At 48.8% G+C, this 27,774-nt stretch overlaps 1 protein-coding gene across 16 annotated transcripts in view; it reads left to right on the top strand.

Moving 5' to 3' along the window:
* The window catches only part of PIP4P2 (phosphatidylinositol-4,5-bisphosphate 4-phosphatase 2), a 569,842-nt gene that overhangs the window by 25,926 nt on the left and 516,142 nt on the right, over positions 1 to 27,774 (top strand). For all 16 annotated transcript variants that reach the window (XR_003854872.1, XM_029591643.1, XM_029591647.1 and 13 more), the window contains exon 3: positions 12,112 to 12,218. Coding sequence is in view for 15 of the 16 variants with exons in the window: in XM_029591643.1 (XP_029447503.1) it covers positions 12,112 to 12,218 (107 nt within the window). In the remaining variant the exon portion in view is untranslated. The remainder of the gene's footprint in view (positions 1 to 12,111; positions 12,219 to 27,774) is intronic.

Raw genomic sequence — 27,774 nt, 5'->3', positions numbered from 1 at the left:
GGCCGTGGTGGCAGGGCACCTCTGCAGACTGGGTGTGCATGTCTTCCTGTATCTGAACGATTGGCTGGTCAAGAGCATATTTCAGGCAGAGGCTGTCAGGTCCATGTCCTTGACCATTTGGGTTCGTTCTCAACTACCGAAAGTCCCATCTCAGCCCGTTACCTTAGTTGGACTTTATAGGAACTCTGCTAGACATGGTTCAGGCCAAGACCTTTCCGCCCTGCCAGAGGGGCGTCGTCTTGGAGACCATTGCAGCAGAGATTTAACAGAACCAGCAGGTGTCATCCTGGCACATGTTGAGGCATTTGGGTTATATGGCCATAACTGTCCATGTTGCTCCCTTGGCACGTTTACACATATGCAGAGCCCAGTGGACCCTGAGGTCACAGTGGCGCCAGGCCACTCAGAGACTATAGGATTGCATACGAGTTACCCCATCTCTCCGGGACTCATTGTCCTAATGGGGGGGGTACTTTCCAATCTGGATCAGGGGATCTTGTTTCAGAATCTCCCCACTCAAATTGTCCTAACCACGGATGCATCTACCCTGGGGGAGCCCAGACGTAGATCTGTTTGTGTCCCCTTGCAACAGGAAGGAGCCTCGGATCTGCTATCTGTACAGCTCCAGGCAATCGGGTATGTGCTATGGGCTTTCAGAGATCAGCTGTCCAAAAAAGTTGTCCTGATCCAGACCGACAACCAGGTAGCCATGTGGTATGTCATCAAGCAGGGAGGCACAGGATTGTACCTCCTGTATCAGGAAGCTGTCCATATCTAGTCATAGGCCGTGTCCCACGGATGGTGCTCAGGGCCATCTACCTGGCCGGGATGGAAAACATGTTAGGGGCAGGCTGAGTCAAGCCTTCAGACTCCACAAGTGGTCCTTGGAACCAGGAGATAGTGAATCGAATATTCTGCCTCTGGGGGAGCCCAGACGTAGGTCTGTTCATGTCCTCTTGCAATAGGAAGGTGCCTTGGTTCTGCTCTCTGTGTAGCTCATTCGCCAAACCAGCCTCAGATGCCCTTGCCCGACATTGGGGCAAGGGTCTTCTGTATGCGTATCCTCCAATTCTCTTAATGGCAAAGACTTTTGAAGCTTCGAGGACAGAGGGACTATGATCCTCAAGGCCCTCAATGACCAATACAGGTCTGGTTTTCACTCCTACGGGTGTTGTCTATCTGGAAATCGATGAGTCTGGGAACTTCTCCAGATCTCATCACTCAAGAACAATGCAGGCTGTGGAAGCCCAACTTCTAGGCCCTGTCACTCCCAGCCTGGATGTTGAGAGGTTGATTCTGCAGCCGCTTCTCAGGTCCTGTTGGCTACTAGAAAGTCCTACAGACTGAAGTAGAGGAAGTTTTCTATGTGGTATAAGCAGAAGGCCTTAGAACCGTTAGTGCCCCACACAAAAACTGCTTGATTACCCTTCTAAACATATCAGATGCTGTATTGAAAACCAAATCCATTAGAGGTCATCTGTGCAATTGGCACATACCATCATGGTGTAGATCAGTGGTTCTCAACCTTTTTCCCATCATGACACACCTGACAGACCATGCTCACATGTGTGACACAATGCTCATTACATTTCATTTCCATTCATGCTCTCTCTCACACACAGGCTCTCAATCACACACACACTCTCTTTCACATATACAGGCTTCAATCATTCACATACATGCTGTCACACACACACAGCACCTGTGATCTGAAGTACCTGACCTGGAATGTCATATTTTTGGGGGCGATTATTTCAGCGTGCAGGGTCAGCAAGCTTTAGGTTTTAGTGACTTATCCACCTTATATTACATTTTATCACGACAGGGTGGTCTTGCGTACGCACCCTAAGTTACTGCCTAAGGTGGTGATAAATTTCCATCTTAACCAGTCAATCATCCTGCCAATATTCTTTCCCAGGCCCCATTTGCATCAAGGCAAATGAGCACTGCATAGTTTGGACTGCAAGCGAGCCTTAGCTTTCTGTCTGGAGCAGACAAAACCCCATAGACAATTCACCCATTTGTTTCTTTTGATAAGAATAGGTTGGCTGTTACCGTTGCCAAACAAACAATATCCAATTTGCTAGCAGATGGCATCTCTTTCTGATATGTCCAGGCAGGACTGCATCTTGTGGGTCAAGTCCAGGCTCATTCTGTCAGAGCCATGGCAGCATCTGTGGCCCACTTGTGAACAGTTCCCGTGGAGATCTGCAAGGCTGCGACATGGAGTTCTCTCCACACATTCACATCACATTAATCTTTGGATAGGGATGGTCAATGCGACAGTAGTTCGACCAATCTATCCTTCATTACCTGTTTGAGGTGTAGAACCCAACTCTTCCAACCTAGGGCCCGTTGTTTGGGTTCAGGCTGTCTCCTCCACCCGTTACCAACAGCTCTGATGATGTGCCAGTTGGCACCTGGTTAGATGTCTGTTGTTCCCCTTTTTTGTTTGGGAGCAGCCTGTAGCTAGGTATTCACCCATATGTGAGGACTACCATCCTGCTTTTCCTCCGAGAAAGCAGAGTTGCTTATTTGTAACAGGTTTTCTCCAAGGACAGCAGGATGTTAGTCCTCATGAAAACCACCCCTTAGATTTGGGTTTCTCCTATTTTTTATTTTCATCGTAATTCTATGTTGAGACTCCCACGTGGACACATGGTATAGGGCAGCTGAGCACGCTCAGTGTGCCTAGTTAAAGTTCTAGAAACTTTGACATAAATTTTCTGCATTGGGGCTCCATCTGATGATGTCACCCTCGGAGAACACCTGTTACAGGTAAGCAACTCTATCTGTAGACTACCAACCAGATGAAAACAAATGTCACATACTGGCCATGTTGCTCAGTTGAGACTAAAGAAGCCCCTTTTGCTCAAAAAGTAAAAAAAAAAAAAAAAATCACTTCCAATGACACAAGACTGATTCCTATCAAAATATGATGAGCGCTTCAGATTCTGCTAATAGGTGTTGGCAGACATGGAAAAAAGGACATTATAGTTTCAAATAAGGACTCCCCAGGCACAGCTCAATGTTAAATAATGATCCTGCAGGTGTACCATTAAGTAATGAACTCCAACCTCCATTTAATGTTAAATTAGTTGTGATGGAGGAATCATTATTTGATATTAGGATGAGATAGAGGAGTTAGTTCATATGACACTATGCTTAGAGAAGGCACAGTGCTCCATAGGTTGTCATTTGACATTAGAATTGTGACTGAGGAGTGATCATTTCACTCTAAACAAAGGTACAGAAACGTGATGAAAAGCATACCAAAACCAGCCAAAATGATAAGAGAATTAAAAACTAACTGAAAGAGGGACAACTTTATAAAACTCCACTCAGACAATGTTCTTAGTGTAAGCACTATAGAAAGTACATATATCAGAGCTATCAAGATCGCATAGCCCAACATAGCCTGCATCCTCATATCAAAGTTATTTCAAGATATGTATTTACTCTTTGTAGCATGCAAGTTTTGTGTATGGACCTAAAATATTTCTGCAGTCCTAAAAGCTTTTGATAGACCCCTAAAGGCTAAGTTAGTACATTTGTAGAATATGCAGCAGTGAAGGCAGTACCGTAAATTCTGAACCTTGGTTGTTATTTCCTAGTGTGTAGCCAGATGGACTCAGGACCAATGGGTTATGTGCTCCTCTGCTAGCAAATGGAGATGGAGTCAAGTTTCAAAGCTGACGTCACCCTAGATATACCCCTGCAGTGACTTCAGCCATTCAGTATCTCTCCATCTCCTAGCAGATGTGGATGTGCTATTCCCACACCAGCAGTGGTGTTTAGTGGGCTTGCATCACTAGTTTGAAGAAGAAATTTAAATTTACAGTACCTCTAAATTGGGAGAAAGATCAAGCCCTGCTCTTCTGTGGTGATACCTAAAGGTCCTTCCACCGGTTGAAAATTCCTGAGGTGATCTCCGAGATCCCTCAGAGGTGTGTCTTGGTCTGGTAGCTGGTTCCTGGTGTGGAATTTGCTGCTGAAGCAGCTGAAAGGCAACGGGTGCAGGAAGCCGAGTGTGGCGGTGACGGCTTAAGCCCTCTCCCCCTGCAGCTGGAGACAGTCTCTGTTCGCAGCTGGTAAGCGCTGAGCTCAGGTAAGTAGAGAAGAACTCCTCCTATTCAGAGATATGGAAGGGCTTCGGTAAGTCTTTCCTCTGGTCTCTTTGCTTGGCGCACCGTACCGATGTCGTTCCCGATCCCATTAGGGCAAGGGAAGGGGGTTTCCGAGTGGGTTGAGTGGTCGCCCCCCCTCCCCCAATGGGGTAGGCCCCGCTTCAGGCTCGGTGGGTACTCCATGTGGCTGGCTGCGGTGGTGCCATCTTGCGCGCAGTTTGGTGCAGCACCATTGTCCCCCCATTCTCTGTCGGTACGCGCAGTGCTGGCTGGCCCTTTGTGCGCGCACAACTATGCACATAACCACGCGCAAAAACAGACATACATTAGCGCACAACCAAACTCTTAGACTTACATGCGTCAAGGCTCGAGAGGCTCTAACCGGCTGAATGCACAAGCTACAGAGTACTATGGCTCCGGCAACAAAGAAGCACAAGTGACACTCCCTTTGTGCTGCCTGCTATATTAGGGCTGCATAGTTTGACCTAGAATTGTGAGGAAGCCCAGGGAGGGCTGGATTCTCAGAACTTTTCCAAGTCCGACCCCTCCCAGTTGGAGGATGGATCAGCCATGACGTTATCTGGTAGCACCCCGGACCTGAGCAGTTCCGGGGCTGTATGCTCCCCGGGAGAGGGCAGTTAAGCGGACCTTACTCTAGTTCCTCCTGGGCTAAGTATGGACCTGGCGACCTTTTTTTGGTTGGAATTCTTTCAGGGCCTTCAAACCTTTGTTCAGGCGCAGTCAGCAACTGCCCCTTCCTGGTCTGTGCCCCAGCTGGGAAGGCCTTGCCCTCCCATCTCTTTCAGCATGCCTTGCCTCACCAAGGGTATACCCGACAGGGACCCAGACACCACGGACAATGAAGGGGATGTGGACTCATTGGAGGACGGGGAAATCCCTCCAGGCCTGGAGCCATACCTGACCATGCTACGGTTTTTCCACAGAGATGAATTACCGGCTCTGGTCTCCCAGACCCTGAAGACACTGGAAGTTCCTGTCGGAACCAAAGAAGAATCCCATCCTGGTGTCTCTACGGAAAGCCTCTTGCTATTTCCTGAAGCTGGAAGCCATCCAGGAGTTAACTGACCTGGAATAGGACGCCCAGAAGCCAGTTTTAAAGGAGGTCAGGTCTTGGAGGCTTTGTACCCTCTGGACTCGGCGGTCAAAGAATGCCTGCGTTTCCTGAAAGTGGACGCCCTAGTCTGCGCCGTCTCGAAGCGAGCAACTATCCCAGTAGAGGGAGGAGCAGCCTTGAAGGATGCTCACAATAGGCAGTTGGAATCCATCCTTAAGCAAGCCTTTGAAGTGACAGCAATAACACTGCAGATCGCTTCCTGTTGTGCCCTGGTGGCTCATTCGTGTTTGCTTCTCTCTCTCGAGAGGCATATAGCTCAGGGGCACATCCCAGAGAGGCGATCGAGCCCGCTGCGGCCTTCCTAGTGGATGCAAGCTCGGACCTAGTGCGTACTTCGGCCAGAGGAGTAGCCTTAGTGGTGGCGGCCAGAAGACAGCTATGGTTGCGAAATTGATCAGTGGACACGATCTCTAAAGCAAACCTCACAAAGATGCCCTTTAAGCAGTGGTCCTCAATCCTGCCCTGGGGGCCCACCAGCCAGTCGGGTTTTCAGGATATCCACAATGAATATGCATGAGAGAAAATTTGCATGTTATGGAGGTAGTGCATGCAAATTTTCTCTCATGCATATTCATTGTGGATATCCTGAAAACCCGACTGGCTGGTGGGCCCTCAGGACAGGGTTTGGGACCACTGCTTTAAGGGATCCCTCCTATTCAGAAGCGAATTGGAAAAACTAGTCAGTAAGTGGGGTGAATCTCCAGTGCCGTGGCTACTGGATGATAAGAAAAAGAGGTTGCAGCACCCCTCACCCAGGGGCTCCTAGTGCTTACGGCCCTCAGAAACTCATCATTTTAGACATCTCGGACCTCGGGAAGGTATCAGTCCTTTCGGAGCAGACAACCAAAAAGAGGAACGGGTTTGGGCTTAGGTTCGATCCGAGCTTCCCAATGAAGTTTGGCTGACCCATCCACAGGACGAGGAGATAGAAGCGGGATAGTTGGCCCCCTAACAGCGGTGGGTTGAGATTACATCGGACAAATGGGTACTGAACATCATACGAGAAGGATATGCTCTGGAAATTTCGCTGCATCCCTCGGGACATGTTCATGATGTCTCCTTGCCACTCCCAGCACAAAAAACTGGCAGTGGAATCCACATTGATAAAGCTCCTCAGTCTGAGGTCTATAACCTCAGTACCTACATCCCAAGTAAATAAGGGGCAATATTCAATTTATTTCATCATACCCAAGGAGGAGGGTTCATTCTGACCCATCCTGGATCTCAAAAGCGTCAATCATCATCTGTGGATAATTCACTTCCGCATGGAAACTCTTTGCTCCGTCATAATGGTTGTACAACCAGGAGGGTTCTTACCTTCCTGGACCTCTCGGAGGCCTACCTTCATATTCCAATCCTCAAGACCACTGGCATTTCCTACGCTTTGCGGTACTGGGCTGCCATTATCAGTTCCGGGCGTTGCCCTTTGGCCTGGCAACTGCCCTCAGAACATTCTCCAAAATCATGGTGGCCACGGCGGCGGCGGCACTCAGGAAAGAAGGGACCCTGGTGCACCCTTACTTAGATGACTGGCTGATTCGGGCGAAGTCATTGGAAGAGTGTCTCCAGGTGACCAGCAGGGTTAGGTCCCTCCTACAGGAACTCTGTTGGGTTGTGAACATGGACAAGAGCAGTTTCAAACCCTCCAAGTCCTTAGAGTACCTGGGAGTAGGGTTCAACACCAAGCAGGACAGGTTTTCCTCCCTTCCTCGAGGATAAGGAAGCTGATGTACCAAGTGCGTCGGTTGACTAACACAATGCACCCCAGGGTGTGGAACTATCTCCAGATCCTTGGCCTGATGGCATCAACCCTGGAAGTAGTACCGTGGGCGAGGGCACACATGTGGCCACTCCAACGATCCCTGCTGTCACATTGGAATCCACTGTCTCAAGACTACTCGATTCGCCTTCACCTACCGATGGAAGTATGTTCTCTGCTCCAGTGGTGGCTACATTCCTGTAGCCACCACTGGAGCCATCTAAGCAAGGGTGTAAGCCTGTCCCCACCAAACTGGATAGTCCTCATGACGGACGCGAGTCTCTGAAGGTGGGGACCTCACTATCAAGAATTGACAACTCAGGGACGATGGACCAAGGAAGAGGCACGCTGGAACATAAACCGCCTGGAAGCACGAGCGATCAGATTAGCATGACTGCAGTTCAGCCACAGGCTCCAGGGGCAGGCAGTCCATGTAATGTCGGACAACGCAACAACGGTAGGCTACATCAACCGCCAGGGAGGAAACAAAAGCCACCAAGTGTCTCTGGAGATAGACCCCCTTATGGAATGGGCGGAGTTAAATCTACAAGGGATTTCGGCCTCCCACATTACGGGAAAGACAACGTCAGAGCAGACTTTCTCAGCAGGGAGAGTCTGGATCCAGGGGAATGGGCATTGTCGACCAGAACCTTCCAGCTCCTAGTAGATCACTGGGGCCTCCCATCCATCGACCTACTGGCTACATCTCACAATGCAAAAGTCCCCCAATTCTTCAGTCGCAGATGAGATCAATGCTCCCAAGGGATTGACACCCTTGTCCAGACCTGGCCAGAGGAGGACTTACTGTACGCCTTCCCTCCGTGGCCTCTGCTGGGCAAGATCATCCGCAAGATCGAACACCATAGAGAATTAGTCCTTCTGGTGGACCCTGATTGGCCCAGACGCCCATGATGCGCAGACATGCGGAGGCTTCTTGTGGAGAGCCTCCCACCACACAGGGACCTTCACCAACAAGGTCAGACTCTTCACAAGGATCCAACTTGATTTTGTCTTACAGTGTGGGCCTTGAGAGGGCTTGCCTGACGAAGCATGGATATTTGGCGACTGTAATCACCACCTTGCTCCTCGCATGGACGTTCTCAACATCCCTGGCATACGTATGGATCTGTAGAATATTTGGGGCCTGAAGCAAGGAACGTGGGGTGCCCCCATGAATGACCAAAATCCCCATGATTCTGGAATTTTTACAGGATGGCCTGAACAAAGGATTGTCCCTCAACCCCTTCAAGGTCCAGGTGGCAGTTCTCTCCTGTTTCAGGGGTGAAGTGAATGGAACCTGCCTGTCGACGCATCAGGACTTGGCCCATTTTCTAAAAGGGGTTAAACACCTCTGACCACCCTTAAAGTGTCCATCCCCCTATGGAACCTCAATCTAGTATTGGACCTTTTAGCAGGACCTTCCTTTCGGCCACTGCACAGTCTGTCTCTACGCCTGTTAACACTGAAGACTGTATTCTTGGTGGCGATATGCATCTCTGAACTATAGGTGCTGTCATGTCGGGAGCCGTTCTTTCAATTTACTCCAGGAACAGTACAGCTTTGTACCGTCCCTTCCTTCTTACCAAAGGTAGTCTCCTCAACCAGTCCCGGACATGAAAGACTACCGCCTCCTACGCCACTTAAATGTCAGTAGGCTTTTAGTACGGTATCTGGAAGGTTCAGAACCTTGTTTAGACAGACCGCTTGTTTATTCTTCACAGGGGAAGAAAACAAGGCGAAGTGGCTGGGTGAGCTACCAAAGCTCACTGGATCAAGGAAGTGATCATGGGAGCTTATGTAAGGACAGGGAAGCCTTTACCCCTTCAGGTTAAAGCTCATTCGACCAGGGCCCAGGCAGTATCCTGGGCGGAAGCTAAGCTACTGTTTCCCATCGACATCTGTCGAGCAGCGACGTGGTCCTCCTTACACACCTTCTCCAGGTTCTATCATCTGGACGTCCAGGCCCGAGAGGACGCAGCCTTTGTGAGGGTGGTGCTAACTGGACTGCGGGCAGCCTCCCACCCTGTTCGGGAGTAGCTTTTGTATGTCCCAGTGGTCCTGAGTTCATCTGGCTACACACTAGGAAATAGAGAAATTACTTACCTGATTATTTTGTTTTCCTTAGTGTAGACAGATGGACTCAGCATCCTGCCCACGGCTGCTCATGAACTGTACCACGGAATCACCCATGAGGTGAATCTCGATTCCATGAGGTTACGGGTAAGCTGTCGCCCTATCCCTAGATCAGGGCATCTATAGTATTGCTGGGATTCAGCGCTTATGTTTGGTTGAGTACAGTTGTGGTCTCCAGTTTTTTAATCAAGTTTTTAATCAATTATTAAGTTGTATCCAAATTCTAATCTAGTTTTTCAATAGTATGTCCACAATGGCTTTTAAAGAGAATACTGAATGGCTGAGGTCACTGCAGGGGTATATCTAGGGTGATGTCAGCTTTTAAACCTGACTCTGTCTCCATCTGCTAGCAGGGGAGCACATAACCCATTGGTCCTGTGTCCATCTGGCTATACTAAGGAAAACTAAGTTATCAGGTAAGTAATTTGTCCATTTTGCACTTGGCGATGAAGGTGGGAGCGACTAAAACAAAAGTCCAGGTTGCATCCCTTAATATAACACATATTTATGGCTTCTGATCATAGGTGTTTATGAATTGCAAATTTAGAGGTTTATAGGTGTTTATCAGGATTTTCACTGCGTGACTTAAAATTTTTGGCACATTTTTAGGTGCATTCAGTTTAATAAGGTGCATATCAATTTATTTTAAAATGTTTACATGCCGTGTTGCATGGTGTATGTATGTGGCTAGGGTGGGAGTGAAAGCAAGTGTGTATCTGGCTGAGGGGAAGGGTGTAACATTTGGCTTGTCACAGGACAACCCTGCAAGTGGCCTCATTCACTCCAGTACATCCCTAGCCTCACCTGTGACAAATCACTGCCATCACAATTCCCCGAAGCCAGCCACCCCACTCTACCATGTGGCCCCTTAGGCGAACATGTGTGCCGCCTGCCGCATTAAGCGGACCCCGCAGCGGGAACTTCAGTGGCAGCACTTTGTGATGACAGTGTGGCTGGGAATTGAAACCTCAGCCACACTCCCAGCTGGTGCCTCAGCAATAGGTCCTCCTGCCATGCTTTGCTGCCTGCATTACATGTTGTCTCTTCATTCCAGTCCTGCCTGCCTTGTTCCAGTCCTGCTCCTTGTCTTGTCCTTGCTCCTGCCCTGCTTCCCTGCCTTGTCTCCCTGTCCTCTCCTGGTCCATTTCTTTGCCTTCCTTTCTTTCTGTCTGCCTCTTGGATCTTGCCCACTGCCTGGATACCAGGATATCAATGTGCATGCTCTCTGCTTGCCCTGACTTTTGCCTGGATACCAACATTGCCTAATCTTCGCCTACCCTGACAATTGCCTGGATATCGATGTTGCCTGATCTCTTTGTGCTCTGACCACTGCCTGGATACAGACATGCCTGCTCTTCACCTGCCCTGACCTTGGCCTGGTTACTGACTCTGCCTGACTGCGCTCTACAGGACTCTCGCCTAATTCCTGCCAACCTCAGAACCCAAGAGCTCAACCTGGGGGGGGAAGAGGCTGGTACAGGTGAAGCTTAGTTCTTGTCCCTGCTTGAGCATGGCTGCCTGTTGTTGGGTACCTAGCTGGTTCACCAGCCGGGCAGTATCAATCTTGCCACAGCCCAAAGGACTCTCACACCATGACAAGGTGTCTGTGTAGAGGAGGTGGGGATGGTAGGAATAGGGGTGGCAGTCTGTGTATCCATTCTCTGTCTCTCACAAGTACACACGTTAATTCTCTCACATACTCCTTTCATACACACACCTATGCTCTCACTCACATACTCTCTCACACATAGGCATTCACTTGCCAACAGGTTCTCACTCTCTCGACCTCCCCCTCTCTTTGGGCCATGGCAGGATGGGTCTGCTGCGGACTCAGCAGACCTCTCTTTGGGCTGCTGCAGGATGGGGTCTATTGCTGATCTGCTGGGCCTCTCTTTGTTCTGTGGCAGGCCCTTCAGGTCTTTAGGCCTTCAGGTCCAATGAGAGACCCCTTCAGGTCTCTCGTTGGACCCACTCTGATGATGTCATCCAGCTGCTGCAAGTTGCTTTTTCTTGATTACAGCGGCCGGTTGACTATGTCAGAGCACCTGCACAATAGGCCTATTTTGTAGATTTTTCTATTTAAAAACAAAAAAACCCCCAGTTTTCCCATCGGGGGTGTTTTATAGGGGTTTTTAGGTTTTGACTGAAAATCAGAAGTCCTAATTATATTCTTATTGTAGCCAACCACCAGCATGCATGACCACCATGCAGTGTGCTGTGGTGGGCTGTGTGGAATAAACTTGGATTGTATATGCCTAAAAGCCAAGTTTTATTACATCACGAAAGTGATCCATGCCCTGCTTTGCAGTCTTCATTTGGAAGAAAGATGTTGGCCATGGTTCAGTGTATAGCATTGGAAGTATCTAACTATAAAGATTGTGCACTGTATACAGTAAGAATTTATAGAGCAAGATAAGATTAAACTAGTAATGAACACAAGCTGTCCAGGCACAAGAGCTAAGGGAGTTCCTTGCCCCAGAGACCTTAAAAGTGCAACATGACCTATTTTAAGTTAAATTGTAAACTAGGAAAAGTGTTTAATATTAGCACCTCTGTATGCTTAAAAGGAATTGATTTTTAACAGTTTGCCAAGGGTGCCACTGTGAAAGACACATTAACTTAACATTGGTAACTTGTTTTTTTTTCCAGAGCTTGAATCTAAATAGACATAAGGCATGCTAATTCTGTCATTAATATTACACCATATGCTCAGTGTGTCTCTTCACTGAAACCATCTGCTACTGCAACTCAGTTGTACCAAATACTTTGTTTTTGAAAGAACAAACATGAAACATGTTTTATCCTTCATATTTTTATCCAAATCATATGGCTTTTGTCCAGCATTTCTTTTAACAGATAAATGGCAAGTTACTTGAAGCTAATATCAGAATGTAAAAGTACTCTGACATTTTTAAGTTTGCTATGCAGCATTTACTGTATTATGTTTTTGTCTTTAGCCAATCAAAAACCCTCCTTCAGGGAAGAAGTATGTTAGATGTCCTTGTAATTGTCTTCTTATCTGTAAGGACACATCACGACGAATAGGATGTCCAAGACCTAACTGGTAGGTACTAAATCTACCTTAATTTTAGTACTTTTACTGTTTTTGTGTGACTTATTAAGCTCACTTACTGAAAGCAGAGTTTCAGGCATCAACCATTTTAACTAAATGTTGCCAGATAAAGATTTACTGACCCATCTAATCTGCCCAGCTATTTGGTCCACGCTTCTAAGGATATGTCCCAATGGCCAGCCGTAGAAGCTTGAACACTTGTAGGTTAGTGCTTTTTATCCAAATCAATTTTTATTGCCTTTGTTTGATTCTTAGCCATCCTGAATAGATTAACATACAGTTTCCAATACTTAATCCAATATCCAGGCCCTCCCCTGCAATCCATATTTTAACGCCAAGCTTTGTAGTAATCTAAACCACTACCAAAAGTAGTGAGGCTATTGACTAAGCATTTGGCTGACTAAGTCCCTGTGGCCTTGCTAAATGGTACTGGGCCACCACCAATCTGCTGGCATTGACCTACTTGGTTTCTGAGGAGTTATAGCCTGCTGCTTTTGACTTATCTACTCATGGTCTGCAGTGTTATTAGGTTGCACTTTCTTTATTTGTTCCTCATCAAATTGTTGGAAGATACCCGCCACCATTAGTGTATTACATTGACCCAGGTGGTTTCTGGGAAGATCTGTCCTGCTGGCTCCAGCCTGACTACCCTATGACTTGTAGTGTGATTAAATTTTGCCTCTTATATTTTTCTTACCTCACCCATTGCCTCTGCTCTCAAGGGTGTGAAGGATGGGTTGTTTGCAATATTGCAACTTCCTAACACTATTCTGACCTCTATATTTGCCTCAGGCATGCTTGAATTCTGTTACAGTACTAATTTTCTCCTGGTAGATTATTCCAGATTTCTATCACCTTCTCAGTAACAAAGCATTTTCTCATGTTTTCTCTGAACCATCCTCTAACTTCATATCATGAACCCATTGTCCTTAAAATGCCTTTTTTCTAGAAAATTTCACCTTCTTGTAATCTGTTGAAACCTATCAAATATTTGAATGTTTCTATCATCTTTACCTTTTTCCTTGCTTTCCTCCAGCATATACATTTTGATTGTGTTAACCCTTTCATTGTAGCGTGTGTGGAAGTTCCTATATTGAGGTGGCCAGCCTTTCACACATCAAGCCACACAATCAGAATTTACAGTAGCAGACTCACCATAACTTTCACGAGGGGGAAGGAGAAGGCCAGCTCTCTCTCTGGCACGCACACACACTCACTCACCCACTCCATCCTCTTTCATACACACACATATTGTTACATATATAGAACACAAAGAGACCCTCACCAATTAGCAGGGGAAGATGAGAGGGATTGTTGTATACAAACTTTTTCCTATCACAAACCCACACATTCTCTGACACACACATGTTCTTATTCTGTCATATGCTGTCACACACATGTATTCTTTCATTCGTTCACACATGCAAATTTAAACACATACACATGCTCTTTTCATTTGTTTCCCCAGCTGAAGGCAAAAGGAGGAGCAGCAGCAACAGCCTCCTCCATCCTCCATGGCTCACCAGACTCTGCCTTTTCTAACAACTAGGCCCCGCTACCCCTCCTGTGCCTCACTGCCAGGGGTCGAAGGCCGTGCTTTTTCTCTGGCCCCTGAGTGCTGGGGGAGGTTGATGCTGCTTCAGTCTGGGCAGGCCATTTTGCTTCTGACTGCAGAGGGAGGTTAAGGACAATACTGCTTCTTCCAGACCCCTCACTGGCCGTGCTGCTCCTCCTGCTCCAGACTGCCAGGAATGGGGTGTGGGAAATCCATGCGGCTTCTGTAACGCAAGCCGTGCTGCTTCTGACTGCAACAGGGGGCACAATGTTCTTTTTTTCTAGCCTGGTTGACTGCGCCATTTTTCCTTCTGAACATGTTGGGGTCTGATGTCTTCTTCAGGCTGCTGTTTTTTCTCCTGCTCTTGATGATAGGAGAAGAGTGGGGAGGAGTTGCTGCTGGCAACCAGAAGGTTAATTTATTTTGTTGGCCCACTCCATTCTGACTCCTGTGAGTGTGGCGATCCTCACCCTTCATAGCAGCTGGTACGGGCTGAAGTTGTAAGTTTACAGCTTCCGCCAGATTCAACTACTGAGAAGCGAAAGGATCGCTGCTTGTAGGAGGCAGACAACACAGCTGCATCGGCAGTTGGGAGCCACAATGTAATCCCAATGAGCTGCATGCAGCTCGCAAAACACCAGTTGGTCACCCCTGTCCTATATCATTTTAGTAGTCCTTCTCTGAACCGCTTCCATCCTTTCAATGCCCTTACAAAAATATGGCCTTCAGGTCTGCAAGGAGAGACTTTCTCTAGTATCCTATTCAAGGACAATATTACATCCCTGTTCCTACTGATGTTTCTTCTGCTTATGTACTGGAGCATGCTGTCTGCTTTCCCGTTTTATTACATTGACTGTTTACCTTCATGTCATCTGAGATGATTAATTCTAGTTCTCTTTTTTAACAGTTTGCAATTATTGTCTTTTTAAATGATATATAGTTGATGGATTTTTTTTCCATCCCATGTGCATAATTTTATATATTATAGCACCAGGGCCGGTGCAAGGGTATTTGGCATCCTAGACAAACCCCACAGCCTGCTGCTCCTCTCCCAGCCTCCCCACACACAATTACAAATTATGCATTTATAATAACAGATTTTATATGAAAAGGACATTTTGAGGTAAAAATATCACTTACATGGATATTATATTTACATGCACTACTGTGATGCCAACCAGAAAACCCTACAATATTAAATCTAGTATAATCCAACATAAGGAGGCATCTATTAATCTATTACTTTTTAATCAAAATCCTACAAAGCTCACATTAAATACAAATAAATACATGTGCAATAAATGTCTTACATTGTAACACATCAATACTTCTTAATTCACCAACATTGTATAATTCCTTTTTCCTAGCATGTAGCAGATGGACTCAGGACCAATGGGTATAGTGTACTCCTGTTAGCAGTTGGAGACGGATCAGATTTCAATCTGATGTCAGCCCCTAGTACATATACCCCTGCAGGAAGTGCAGCTCTTCTGTATTCTCGAAAAGCATTGTGGATATATGTGTGACTGACTGATTGATTAACTTCATAATTTGGTTAACTTGAATAACTTCATAACTTGGTTAAACGTTCAAACTTGATTAACTTGAACTGGTTGATTGACTATAGCTGGAGACCGCCAGTGTACTCAACTGGAAAGCGTCGACATCCGGCAGGGTGGATGCCCTAGGTAAATGAAAACACTAAGGAAAACGAAATTATCAGGTAAGTAATTTCTCCATTACATGTCCGATTTAAAAATACATCAATCACGGGGGGGTGCTGTTGCGCATCGGATGGAAGCGGTTGCCTGAGATTTGAGCTCCGCTCCCCACAAGCTGTTAAACCCCAGTTATCGCTGATTTTTGCCTCTAATTCGACCCCCTTTTCAGTCAGGAGCTGTAGTCAAGCTGACTGCTAGCCGTGCCATGACCTCGAAACGCAAGACCGCAGATTTGCGGCAATTTTCTTATGAAAAGCTATAGACTAATCCGGGCCTAGACGCAGAAGATCAGGTGGCGCTCGAGTTGGACGCGGCAGGCGCAGCCATTGGGGACTCCGACCACGCCGCCGGGCAAGACTTACGCACGAACCCGGAACCGCTTACTAGGGAAGAAATTCGGGACTGGTTTGTAACACTGAGAGCCAACATGCGTCAAAACAAATCGGACATCATGGCGGCGACGATATAGATATTCGGGTCGAAGGCCATGGAGAGGCTATTAATCTACTGAATACCCGGCAGACAAATTTATCTACCGATGTAGCGACTCTAATAGAAAAAATTGAAGACCTCGAGAATAGAGGCAGGTGGTGCAATCTGGTATTCGTGGGGTGCCTGACACCGCGGAGTATGAAGACGCGCTTACCACGGCACAACAAATTTGCTCCTACATCCTCTCTCTTACCAAACAGGCCACCAACGAGCAGGCCCCGCAGCCTTCGGAGATCCGTCTGGAAAGGGCACATCGAGCCTTAAGGCCTCGACGAGACCAGCATCCCAGAGACCTTGTCATCTGCTTTCACAGCTTCCTCCAGAAAATGCAGGTCTCAGAGGCGGCGAGAAGGCTAAAGGAAGTGCGGTGGCACAATCATGAGTTGGCTATATAGCAAGACCTTGCACCCTCCACCTTAAAGAAGCGCTTTGACCGCCGAGAAGTGACCTCCAGCCTCCGGGAGTTGTCCATTCGCTACAGGTGGACATTTCCATTTGGATTACAATTTTAAGCACAGGGAGTCACCTATGGTCTCAAAACCCTCGCAGAAGTGGTGGAGGCATTCAAACAGGCGCAGGTCGTTACCTTCCAGGCCCCGAAGACGGCGGGGCCCTCTTCCAAGATGGATATCGCACCGCGCTGTCAGCGTGCTGCTAAGGGCGGCAGGCGTCTCAGACGTCAGTCAGAAGCTCCTCCATCAACTATAACAGATCAAGGATGAGGACTCTTTGTCCCTATGAAACTGGGTGGAGATTTTCTCTTTTTCCGGTCCCTCATGCGGCTTTCTGATTTTCCTACCAGTTGCGGGTTGATTTTTCTATGCTAACTTGTTATACTGCTTTATTGTACAGTTGCTCAGCTTTTATACCGGGTTAACTGGGGTTTGTTCAATATGCCTTAAGAAATGTTATATATTCTCTTGTGGTGGGGGTGAGCCACAGGGTGTTTGGGCTCCGATGTGTACACCCCGTTGGAGTGTGCTTTTCCGCAGGGAACTGGCGGAATGCTCTTGGTCTAAAGGGGAAGACAACTGGATTTTCTGTCACTCTCATGGAGACATTGTTGGGGTTTTCTTAACTTAGCTAGCAAGGGTCTTTATTTTGACTGCCTAGTTGGATGATGGGCAGGGCTGGAAAGTGAATATAACTTCCTGAAATTTGATGGCTTCTAGAATCGTTTCCCTTAATGTAAAGGGGCTCAATACCCCCCGCAAGCGCCTTTTATTGAAGAGGGAACTGCAGAGTCAGGGGGCCACTATAGCTTATGTACAGGAGACCCATGTGCGCAAGCACCACGAATGCCTCCTTAATTTCCCTTCTTACTCCAACTCCTATTGGGCTGCTAGCACCAAATTGTCTCGCTATGCAGGTGTGGGTATTCTCATTTCCAATCCCCTGGTTCACGAGGTCTTGGACAAATGTTTTGACCCATGTGGCAGATATTCTTCTTAAATTGAGGGTGGGCACCTGTGTACTTACTCTGCTTAATGTGTACTTCCCGAATACCGCCCAACTCCCATTCCTACAGGAAATTGATCAGATATTGTCTAAGCATGGTGAGGGTGAACTAATAGTAGGAGGTGACTTTAATGCGGTGAGGGACCCCTCCCTAGATAGCACGTCTCGGAGTGTTGCCACTTCTGGGATGCGGAAAGAGTGGCATTCTTTTCTGAGCAGGTGGTGCCTAGTGGATGTTTGGCGGCAATGATACTCACACTCCCGCTCTTATACTTTTTTCTCCTCACCGCACGGCCCGTACTCCCGAATTGATTATATATTTATCTCTTCTCATCTCCAGAATGCTGTTTATGAGGCGGGTATAGAGGCTATGACGTGGTCTGACCACGCTCCTGTATGGATAAAGGTATGCCTTGGGGAGCGAGACAAGGGCTTCAAGCCCTGGCGCTTAAACGATAGTCTGTTAAAAGACAAGGCGTTTGCGAACAGTATAACTGTACAACTTCAGGAATACTTTTGTTCCAATGCAAGAGACGATATACACCTCACGACTTTATGGGACTGCTCCAAAGCAGTAGTTAGGGGTGTGTTTATAGCTCGGGCGGCTTATTGTAACAGGGAGCGGGAGAAAGAATGCTCCTTCCTTTTGGCCGAGGTTATCCTCCTGACTCAAAAACATGTGGCTGATAGCTCCAACTCCACTTACCAACGATTACTTAGGGCAAAAGATGCCTTGCGCTCCCTAGACGATACAGCCATTAGTCACCATCTCCTCATGTTGAAGCAACAGTTTTTTGCAGGTGGCAATAAAGCTGGACGGTACTTAGCCCAGAAACTCAAGGCTGCTCGTTCGCAGACCTTGGTAGCTAAAATTCATAACGCACACGGTTCTCTTGTAACAACCTCCGAGGAGATCCGTGAATCTTTCACTGCTTTCTATGCTAAGCTTTATATGGGGGACCAGTGTATTACGGAATCTGCTATTAGTACCTACTTGGATGCCGTCCTCTTGCCAACCATTACTCCAGACCAGCAGGCATTTTTAGATAGGCCTATAGAGACCTCTGAGGTTCTAGAGGCCATTAAAAACCTAAAACCAGGTAAAGCACCAGGGCTCTATGAGTTTACTGGGTCATATTATCGTAGCTTTGCCTCTACCATTGTAGAACCCCTTACTAACATGTTTAAGTCTCTCCGAAACGACGACTGGATCGCTCAAAATAATACTGCAGGGATATCGGTTATAGCTAAGCCGGGGTGTGACTCTACTCAATGTGGGTCTTATAGACCCATTTCTCTGATCAACATAGACCTGAAAATCCTGGCCCGGGTGATGGCTGCCCGTTTAAATGGGGTCCTCCCAAATCTTGTCCACTCTGACCAAGTAGGCTTTGTACCCAGCCGGCTTGTAGCTGACAATGTTAGAAGGATAGTTGATATTATTGATTATGTCCATCATACCCACACACCTGCTGTGCTTCTCTCCCTGGATGCGGAAAAGGCGTTTGACTTAGTTCATTGGCCCTTCCTATTTCAGACGCTACACCGTATGTCCTTTGGTACCTATTTTATTCAGTGGGTGGTGAAATTATACGATCACCACCAGGCACGGGTAAAGGCTAATGGAAACTATGGGGCTCCCTTCGAGATCGGCCGGGGCACATGGCAGGGGTGTCTGCTCTCACCCTTGCTCTTTGCGTATTTCTGGAGCCCTTTACCACCAGGGTTGGGCACACGGAATCCATCGCAGGTATTCGGGCGGGAGGCCATCATTTCAAAATCTCCCTGTTTGCTGATGATGATATGCTCACCCTCATGGACCCTTCAACTTCTCTATCTGGCATAATGCAAGAGCTTAAACAATTTACAGCGGTGTCTGGCCTCAAAGTAAATTATGATAAGTCGGAAATCCTTAACCTTACTCTACCAGAGGCGGATGCACAAACTCTCCGGAGCCAATATCCCTTTAAGTGGGCTAAGGGTGCTTTAAAGTATTTGGGAGTACGTGTCGGGGCCCGATCCGACCAATTATTTCAGCTAAATTACACCCCTCTTATACAGTCCTTAAAGGGGGATTTTGATAGATGGACCCATCACACCCACTCGTGGCTTGGGCATATCGCTATTGTCAAAATGAATATTTTGCCACGTTTTCTTTACTTTTTTACCACCATTCCCATTTATATACATCCCTGTATTCTTAAGCATTGGCAACAAATTAAATTTGGGTTCATTTGGCGCAAACGGCCACCGAGAGTAGCCCGTACCACCCTATACTTGCCAAAAAACAGAGGTGGTTTAAGTGTTCTCAACTTAAGCTGGTATTTTAGCACTGCGCAGCTGCGTGCTTTGGTAGTGCTACATAGAACACAGGAGGTACCTCTATGGGTGCTGTTAGAACAAGCTGTGATTGGCAATATGCCACTCTCGGCCTTGCCCTGGCAACCCCAATCTACTTGGGGGTTCTTCCTGTAATACCCAATAGCACTGCAAACTACACTCAGAGTATGGTCTCATTGGAAACCCATACTGGTCAGTAAGGAGGACCATATGTTACTGACATCTCTTTACTAACTCTGTCCTGCCCTCTACTCCCCATTCCACAGCGGTTCAGGCATGGGTTAAAGCGGGTATTACCGTTTAGAGCAGGTACAAATACAGGGTACTCCTATGTCCAGAGCTGACCTTGGCCGCCATTATGGCATGCCAAATGTTGTTTTCCTAGCGTGTAGCAGATGGACTCAGAACGAATGGGTATAGTGTGCTCGTGCTAGCAGTTGGAGACAGATCTGACGTCAGCACGTAGTACATATACCCCTGCAGGAAGTGCAGAAGCCCAGTAATTTCCGTCTCCAAAGCAGTTTGGAGCTACCTCACGCTCGCTGAGCGTTCTTCCAAATTCTAACGATTAAATTCATAGAAGAATCCTACCTGAAGACGAGCCCCGCACTCCTGCGGTGATACCCTCGGGTCCCTCCCCCAGTGATTTCCGTGGTCCCTCGGTCCGGTGGCCGAATCGCGGCAGGGACCTAGCCCCCGAGTGAGAAGGGCTTGGGCGCGGCATAGAGGCAGCCTCGGTCCCGATCCGTTCGCAGTGAGGACTTGGCCCCCGAGCGAGACGAGTTCGGGCGCGGCTTAGAGGCAGCGGGTGCACTTCCTCGAGCGTGGCGGTGACGGTAATCACCCTCTCCCCCCGCAGCCGGAGACCGCCCGGGTTGCAGCCAGGAAGCGCCGAAGATCAGGTAAGGCGTACATCTTTACTTTGCTGGTCTCCGAAGAGCGAGGATTAGCGGGGTCTGCCTACGTGGAAGCCCGCCATTTTGCCTGCCTGCTCGCTGCCATCTCCCTGGTTTGCCGCCTCGATCTGGTGTTCAGACCAGATTAAGCGCACTGGCAACGGGCGCGTATGTTAGGCGCCCGAAAGTAGATAGGCGCACGATGATGGGCGCATGTTGATAGGCGCACGTTGATAGGCGCACATTACTCGGCGCATACTGTCGGCTGGGAGCGCACCGGCGCATAGAGATAACAGACGCGATGGAGCGTATGAGAGCCCATGCGTCCACAGAGCCGGCACCTCCAGAATCAGGCATAAGAGCTCTAGGCCTCTGCTCAGCATGCCAACTCAGAGCCACACAGAGCGAGGAAGCAGACTCCCTATGTGCCCAATGTGAGGAGGCCCTGGGAGTTCCAGGCCAGGGCCGGTCCCAGCCCAGATTAATTGCCGGTTCCTCAGGGAACACCCCGGACCTAGCAGGCCGAGGTGAGCAGCCGGGGAACCCTAGAGACCTGGTGCCCCTAAGGCTAGACCCTGCTTCGCTCTCCTGGGTGGAATTATTCAAAGGGATTTATGCCTTTGACAAAATGCAGTCTGATCCCCGAACGGACCCATATGTACCGGATGACCCTGCCCCTGGACCCTCTCGACCTAGGCACGGCCACCCGCCACCCGGAAGCCCCTCTTATGGGGATTCAGATTGCTCTGAGGAAGAAGGCGAGCTCCCCGAGCAAGGAGAACTTCCCTCGGGGATAGAGCCGTATCGAACCATGAGACGCTTCTTTCTTAAGGAGGATCTCCCAGACCTGGTCTCTCAATGCCTGTCTGAGCTGGCTATCCCGGGCCAAGGCACCCCAGGGGAACCTAGAATGAACCCCCTGCTAGAGGGCCTTCGTCAAACGGCTCACCATTTTCCCCTCCTTCAAGCAGCACAGCAGCTAATCGATCTGGAGTGGAATGCGCCGGAGGCCTCATTCAAAGGGGGTCGGGCCTTGTCTAGCATGTACCCCTTGGACCCGGCAACCAAGGAGCTGCTGGCATGCCCCAAGGTAAACGCCATAGTTTGCGCAATTGTGAAGCGCACCACCATTCCAGTGGAGGGAGGGGCGGCCCTCAAGGATGCACATGACCGGCGCCTGGACGCCATTCTGAAACAAGCCTTCGAGGTAGCAGCCATGTCCCTACGAATCGCGACCTGCTGCACCGTGGTGACGCGTTCCTGTTTATCACAAGCCAGGAACAACACCCCGGGAGAAGAAATGGAATCAGCTCTCTCATTCGTCACTGACGCTGCCTCCGACTTAGTTCATATGGCAGCCAAGGGAGTGTCATCCTCAGTGGCAGCCAGGAGACAGCTCTGGCTACGAAATTGGTCGGCCGACTCCTCCTCCAAGACACGCCTTACAAGAATGCCCTTTAAGGGATCCCTCCTGTTCGGCAGCGACCTCGAGAAACTGGCTAACAAATGGGGCGCCTCTCCATTACCCCGTCTACCAGAAGACAAGTCAAGGAGGAACCAGCGCCCTTTTCCTAGGCCATCCAGAGGTAGAAGCTCTCAACGCTTCAACCCCTATAGGACTAGCTACCAAGCACCTCGTTCTCAGACCAGGGACCAGGCACAGCAAGAGGGGAACCGGCCGCACCCCACAATGAGAATCAGCCGACCCATCTGGGGGAAGAAGCCATAGGGGGCAGGCTAACCCTATTCTACCACAGATGGGTCGAGATTACTTCGGACCAGTGGGTCCTCGCCATCATCCGAGAAGGGTATTACCTGGACTTCCTTCATCCCCCTCCGGACAAGTTTGTTGAATCTCCTTGTCCGCCCCTCAAGAGGGCGGCACTGGAATCTACCTTGTGGAGGCTCCTGTCCCTAAAAGCCATAATTCCAGTGCCTGCATGGGAGATAAATTCTGGGCATTACTCCATTTATTTCATCGTACCCAAGAAGGGGGGCACCTTCAGACCCATCCTGGACCTCAAGTCAGTCAACCGGCACTTAAGGGTCCCAGGATTTTGCATGGAAACTCTGCGGTCAGTCCGAAGTGCAATACAGCCAGGGGAGTATCTCACATCCCTGGATCTGTCAGAGGCCTACTTGCATATCCCAATCCATCGGGATCACCAGCGCTGCTTACGCTTCAAAGTCCTGAAACAACACTTTCAGTTCCGGGCTTTACCCTTTGGGTTAGCCACCGCGCCGCGGACCTTTACCAAGGTAATAGTAGTGGTGGCGGCGTCCCTCAGGAAGGAAGGAATTCTCGTCCATCCCTACCTAGATGATTGGCTGATCAGGGCAAAGTCACCGGAGGAGAGCCACCGGGCAACCAACAGTTATATCTCTTCTGGAAAGCCGAGGATGGGTAGTCAACACAAACAAGAGTTCCCTACAGCCTTCGCAGTCGCTGGAATACCTAGGAGTCTGATTTAACACCCAGGGAGACAAAGTCAGCCTGACCTCCAAAAGGAGATCAAAACTCCGGAATCGTTTAAACACTCTGCTGAGCACCACCCGGCCCACAGCTTGGGATTACCTACAGGTCCTCGGCCTCATGGCGTCCACTCTGGAAGTGGTACCATGGGCACGGGCTCATATGAGACCGTTACAACGCGCCCTCCTATCTCGGTGGAGCCCACGATTCCAGAACTACACCGTGCATCTACCTCTACTGGCCAGAGTACGGAATCAGTTATGGTGGTGGCTGCAGCCTGGCCACACGAGCCGGGGGGTCAAAAATGTCCTCCCCAACCTGGACCCTGCTCACTACAGATGCCAGCCTGAGCGGCTGGGGAGCACACTGCGAAGAGCTAACCGCCCAAGGGAGGTGGAACAGAGAAGAGTCGGGGTGGAACATCAACCGACTAGAGGCACGGGCAGTCAGGTTAGCCTGCTTGCGATTTGCCCACAGACTTCGAAACAGAGCAGTCAGAGTGATGTCGGACAATGCCACCATGGTGGCATACATCAACCGACAGGGCGGAACCAGAAGCCAACAGGTATCCTTAGAAATAGCCCCCCCTGATGGCTTGGGCGGAAGCGAATCTCCAGGACATCTCCGCCGTCCACATCGCCGGGAAGGACAACACCACGGCAGACTTCCTCAGCAGAGAAAGCCTAAATCCGGGGGAATGGCAGCTGTCATCCACGGCCTTCCAGATGATTGTGGATCAGTGGGGGACGCCAGGCTTGGACCTACTAGCGGACAGGTCCAACGCTCAAGTACCCAGATACTTCAGTCGCAGGCGAGATCCTCTATCCCATGGGATCGACGCCCTGGTGCAGCCATGGCCTCAGGGGATCCTGCTATATGCCTTTCCCCCATGGCCCCTGCTGGGCGCCATTATACACAGGATTCAGCGGCACAGAGGCCTAGTTCTTCTGGTGGCCCCAGACTGGCCAAGAAGACCCTGGTACACAGACATGAGAAGACTACTGGCAGGGGATCCTCTACCCCTGCCCCTTCACAGGAACCTGCTGCGACAAGGTCCCATCCTCCACGAGGATCCAGCTCAATTCTCCCTTACGGTCTGGCCATTGAGAGGGCTCGACTGAGGAAAAGGGGATACTCGGGGTCGGTAATAGATACACTCCTCCGAGCACGCAGGTTCTCCACATAACTAACTTATATAAAGATCTGGAGAGTATTTGAAGCCTGGTGCGAAACTCGCAGCACCAATCCACATGCCGCTAAAATCCCCATCATTTTGGATTTCCTGCAAGATGGGCTTCAGAAGGGTCTGTCCCTCAATTCAATCAAGGTTCAGGTGGCAGCGCTATCCTGCTACGGCCCCAGGTGTGACGGCAACAGCATGGCCACACACCCAGACGTTTCACGTTTCCTGAAAGGAGTCAAACACATTCGCCCGCCACTGAAATGGCCAGTGCCCCTGTGGAACCTCAACCTAGTTTTGGAATTCCTAGCAGGACCCACCTTCAAACCCCTCCGAGGCCTGTCCCTCCATTTGTTAACCTTGAAGATGGTTTTCTTGCTGGCCATATGCTCAGCATGCCGCATCTCAGAGATACAAGCGCTGTCCTGCCGCGATCCATTTCTCAGAATCACTCCAGGGGCTATCCATCTTCGCACTGTTCCTTCCTTCTTACCCAAAGTAGTCTCACACTTCCACCTCAACCAAACCATATCCTTGCCAACCATGGAAGGGTTGAAGAAATCGGAAGCAGTTCGAATACTGCGTCATCTCGACATCGGCAGGCTGCTGTCCAGATACCTGGAAATGTCGGAAACAGTACGAAAGACGGACCACCTGTTCATCCTTCACAGTGGGAAGAGGCAAGGAGAAGCGGCCTCACGGGCGACTATTGCTCGCTGGATCAAAGAAGTTATCAAGGCGGCCTACGTAGAAGCGGGAAAACCACCACCTCTACAGGTCAAGGCTCACTCTACCAGAGCACAAGCGGCCTCCTGGGCAGAAACTAGGATGCTGTCGCCTGCAGAGATATGTAGAGCGGCAACCTGGTCCTCCCTCCATACCTTCTCCAGATTCTACTGTCTGGACGTCCAGGCCAGGGAGGACACAGCATTTGCAAGGGCAATCCTAAACGGACCTCAGGCAGCCTCCGACCTTGTCCGGGAGTAGCTTTTGTACATTCCATTCGTTCTGAGTCCATCTGCTACACCCTAGGAAATGGAGAGATTACTTACCTGATAATCTCGTTTTCCTTAGTGTAGGCAGATGGACTCAGCATCCCGCCCGGCTGCCGATATATATATATATATATATATATATATATATATAGGGATTCACCGTTTTAAGGTAAGCCATGTTTCCTTACATAGTGCATCCACCCTGCCGGGTGTCGACGCCTTCCGGTTGAGAACACTGGCGGTCTCCAGCTACTGTCAATCGGTCAGGTTAATCATGTTCAGTTAATCGGTCAGTCACACATATATCCATAATGCTTTGCAAGGAAGATTACTGGGCTTCTGCACTTCCTGCAGGGGTATATGTACTACGTGCTGACGTCAGCTCCTTCTCCAACTGCTAGCATGAGCACACTATACCCATTCGTTCTGAGTCCATCTGCCTACACTAAGGAAAACGAGATTATCAGGTAAGTAATCTCTCCATTTTTTTCTGTATGCCAAAGTTTATCACTTCCTCAACCGAGCTACTAGGACTGGATCCCTTAAACTCACTGGGTCTCTGTTTGAAAATTGTCTGAATGCTCGCAATATGAGGGGTGTTATTTCTAAGATTTATGCACTTCTTAATGGCAGGTCCCAGAGTCCATTTCACCAACAGCTAGCGTGGGCCTCTGACTTTGAGCGGCATATTACAGACCAGGAATGGGATGATGTATTTACGATTGCTCATAAGTGTTCTATATCAGTTGGCTTACAAGAAAATTGGTATAAGATGTGTTATAGATGGCACTACCTGCCTGTTAGATTGCATCATTTTAAACCGTCCATTCCCAAGCATTGTTGGAGGGGGTGCGGGGAACCTGGTACCTATTACCATATACGGTGGCAATGCCCATGACTCACTTAGTATTGGCTCTTAATTACTACCTGGTTATCGCACGTTCTTGGCGTACCTATGATTGTCAAGCCTTGGCATACTCTTCTGACATTGCCCATAGAAGACTTAAATAAAGACCAACAACGCTTTGCACAACAGGTCTTTATTGCGGCTCGCACAGAAAGCAAATGTTGCTTACCTGATGTAACAGGTGTTCTCACAGGACAGCAGGATGTTAGTCCTCACAAATGGGTGACATCGAGGATGGAGCCCTGTACGGAAAACTTTTCTGTCAAAGTTTCAACAAGCTTTGACTGACACTGGCACACTGGGTGCACTGAGCATGCCCAGCCTGCAATTATCCCTGTGAGCCACAGGTGTCTCCCTCAGTCTCGTCTTATAGCTAAAAAGCGCAAGCGAAACTAAAATAAAAGTATACAGACCCAACTCCGCGGGGTGGCGGGCGGGTTTCGTGAGGACTAACATCCTGCTGTCCTGTGAGAACACCTGTTACATCAGGTAAGCAACATTTGCTTTCTCACAGGACAAGCAGGATGGTAGTCCTCACAAATGGGTGAGTACCGAGCTGAGGATGCCCGGGAATGCACCAGATACACCGCAGATGCGCAAAGGCGTAACAACTGAGGTGGAAATGGGAACGGAGGGCATCCGCAACACCATAATGGGTTCGTGGAAGGATGTTGGGTAGTGAATTGAAAAAAGTAAGAGTAGGCGGACTGGCCAAACATGGAGCATGCCGGCTAGTCAAATGTAAGCAATAATAGGCTGCGAAGGTATGGAGAGGACTCCAGGCTGCAACCTGATAAAAAAATACAAGCAGCAGTAACCAAAGGGAAGCTGTTAAGGCTAAGACGGACACAACAGTATGTGGATACCCACAGTGTTGTAGTGAAATGTCTGCTTGTTGGTAGGAAAGGAAATATAGACCACTTAATCAGAAGGATTAGGTCTGTGTGGCCACTGGAAGTAGCAGCTTGACCCTTGCATGAAGGAAAGAGTCAAGTGGAATTCACATGGAATGCAGTGCAATGTAGATAGAATGTAAGCGCAGCATTACTGTCCATGAATGTGGAAAACCCAGTCTCTCCCTAGGGCGAGAGAGAGAGGTTAGGAAAAATTAATAGAGTATTTCCTGAGGAACGGAGATACAACATCTACCTGAAAAGGATAGAAAGTTGAATGCGTAGAACTACTCAGTGGCAGAGGAACGGAGTCAGGTGAGTATGGAAAGAGTGCATAACTCACGGACCCTGCTGGCAGGAATGACATTAAGAGGGAAAGAAGTTCCCTTGCCAAACTGTGGAAGAGAGGAATGGAAAGGCTCAAACGTAGAATGTATGAGACTTATAAGGAGAATATATATGTTCATTCCGTGATTAGAGAAATAGAGGCGGCTTGATCAGTGGATAATCCATGGTAAGCCGACTCAGAGAGGATTACCGAAAACGGGAACCCAACTCCCAAAACGATACACCTCCTAAGAGAAAGGTGTATCTATGTGGAGGATGTCTGGAGAACAGAATCCGAGGGAGTAAGAAA

This window comes from Rhinatrema bivittatum, chromosome 2, assembly GCF_901001135.1.
Source record: "Rhinatrema bivittatum chromosome 2, aRhiBiv1.1, whole genome shotgun sequence".
NCBI classification, from domain to species: Eukaryota; Metazoa; Chordata; class Amphibia; order Gymnophiona; family Rhinatrematidae; genus Rhinatrema; species Rhinatrema bivittatum.
The sequence above is the reverse complement of the archived record's forward strand: the minus strand, read 5'-3'. Positions and strand labels throughout refer to the sequence as shown.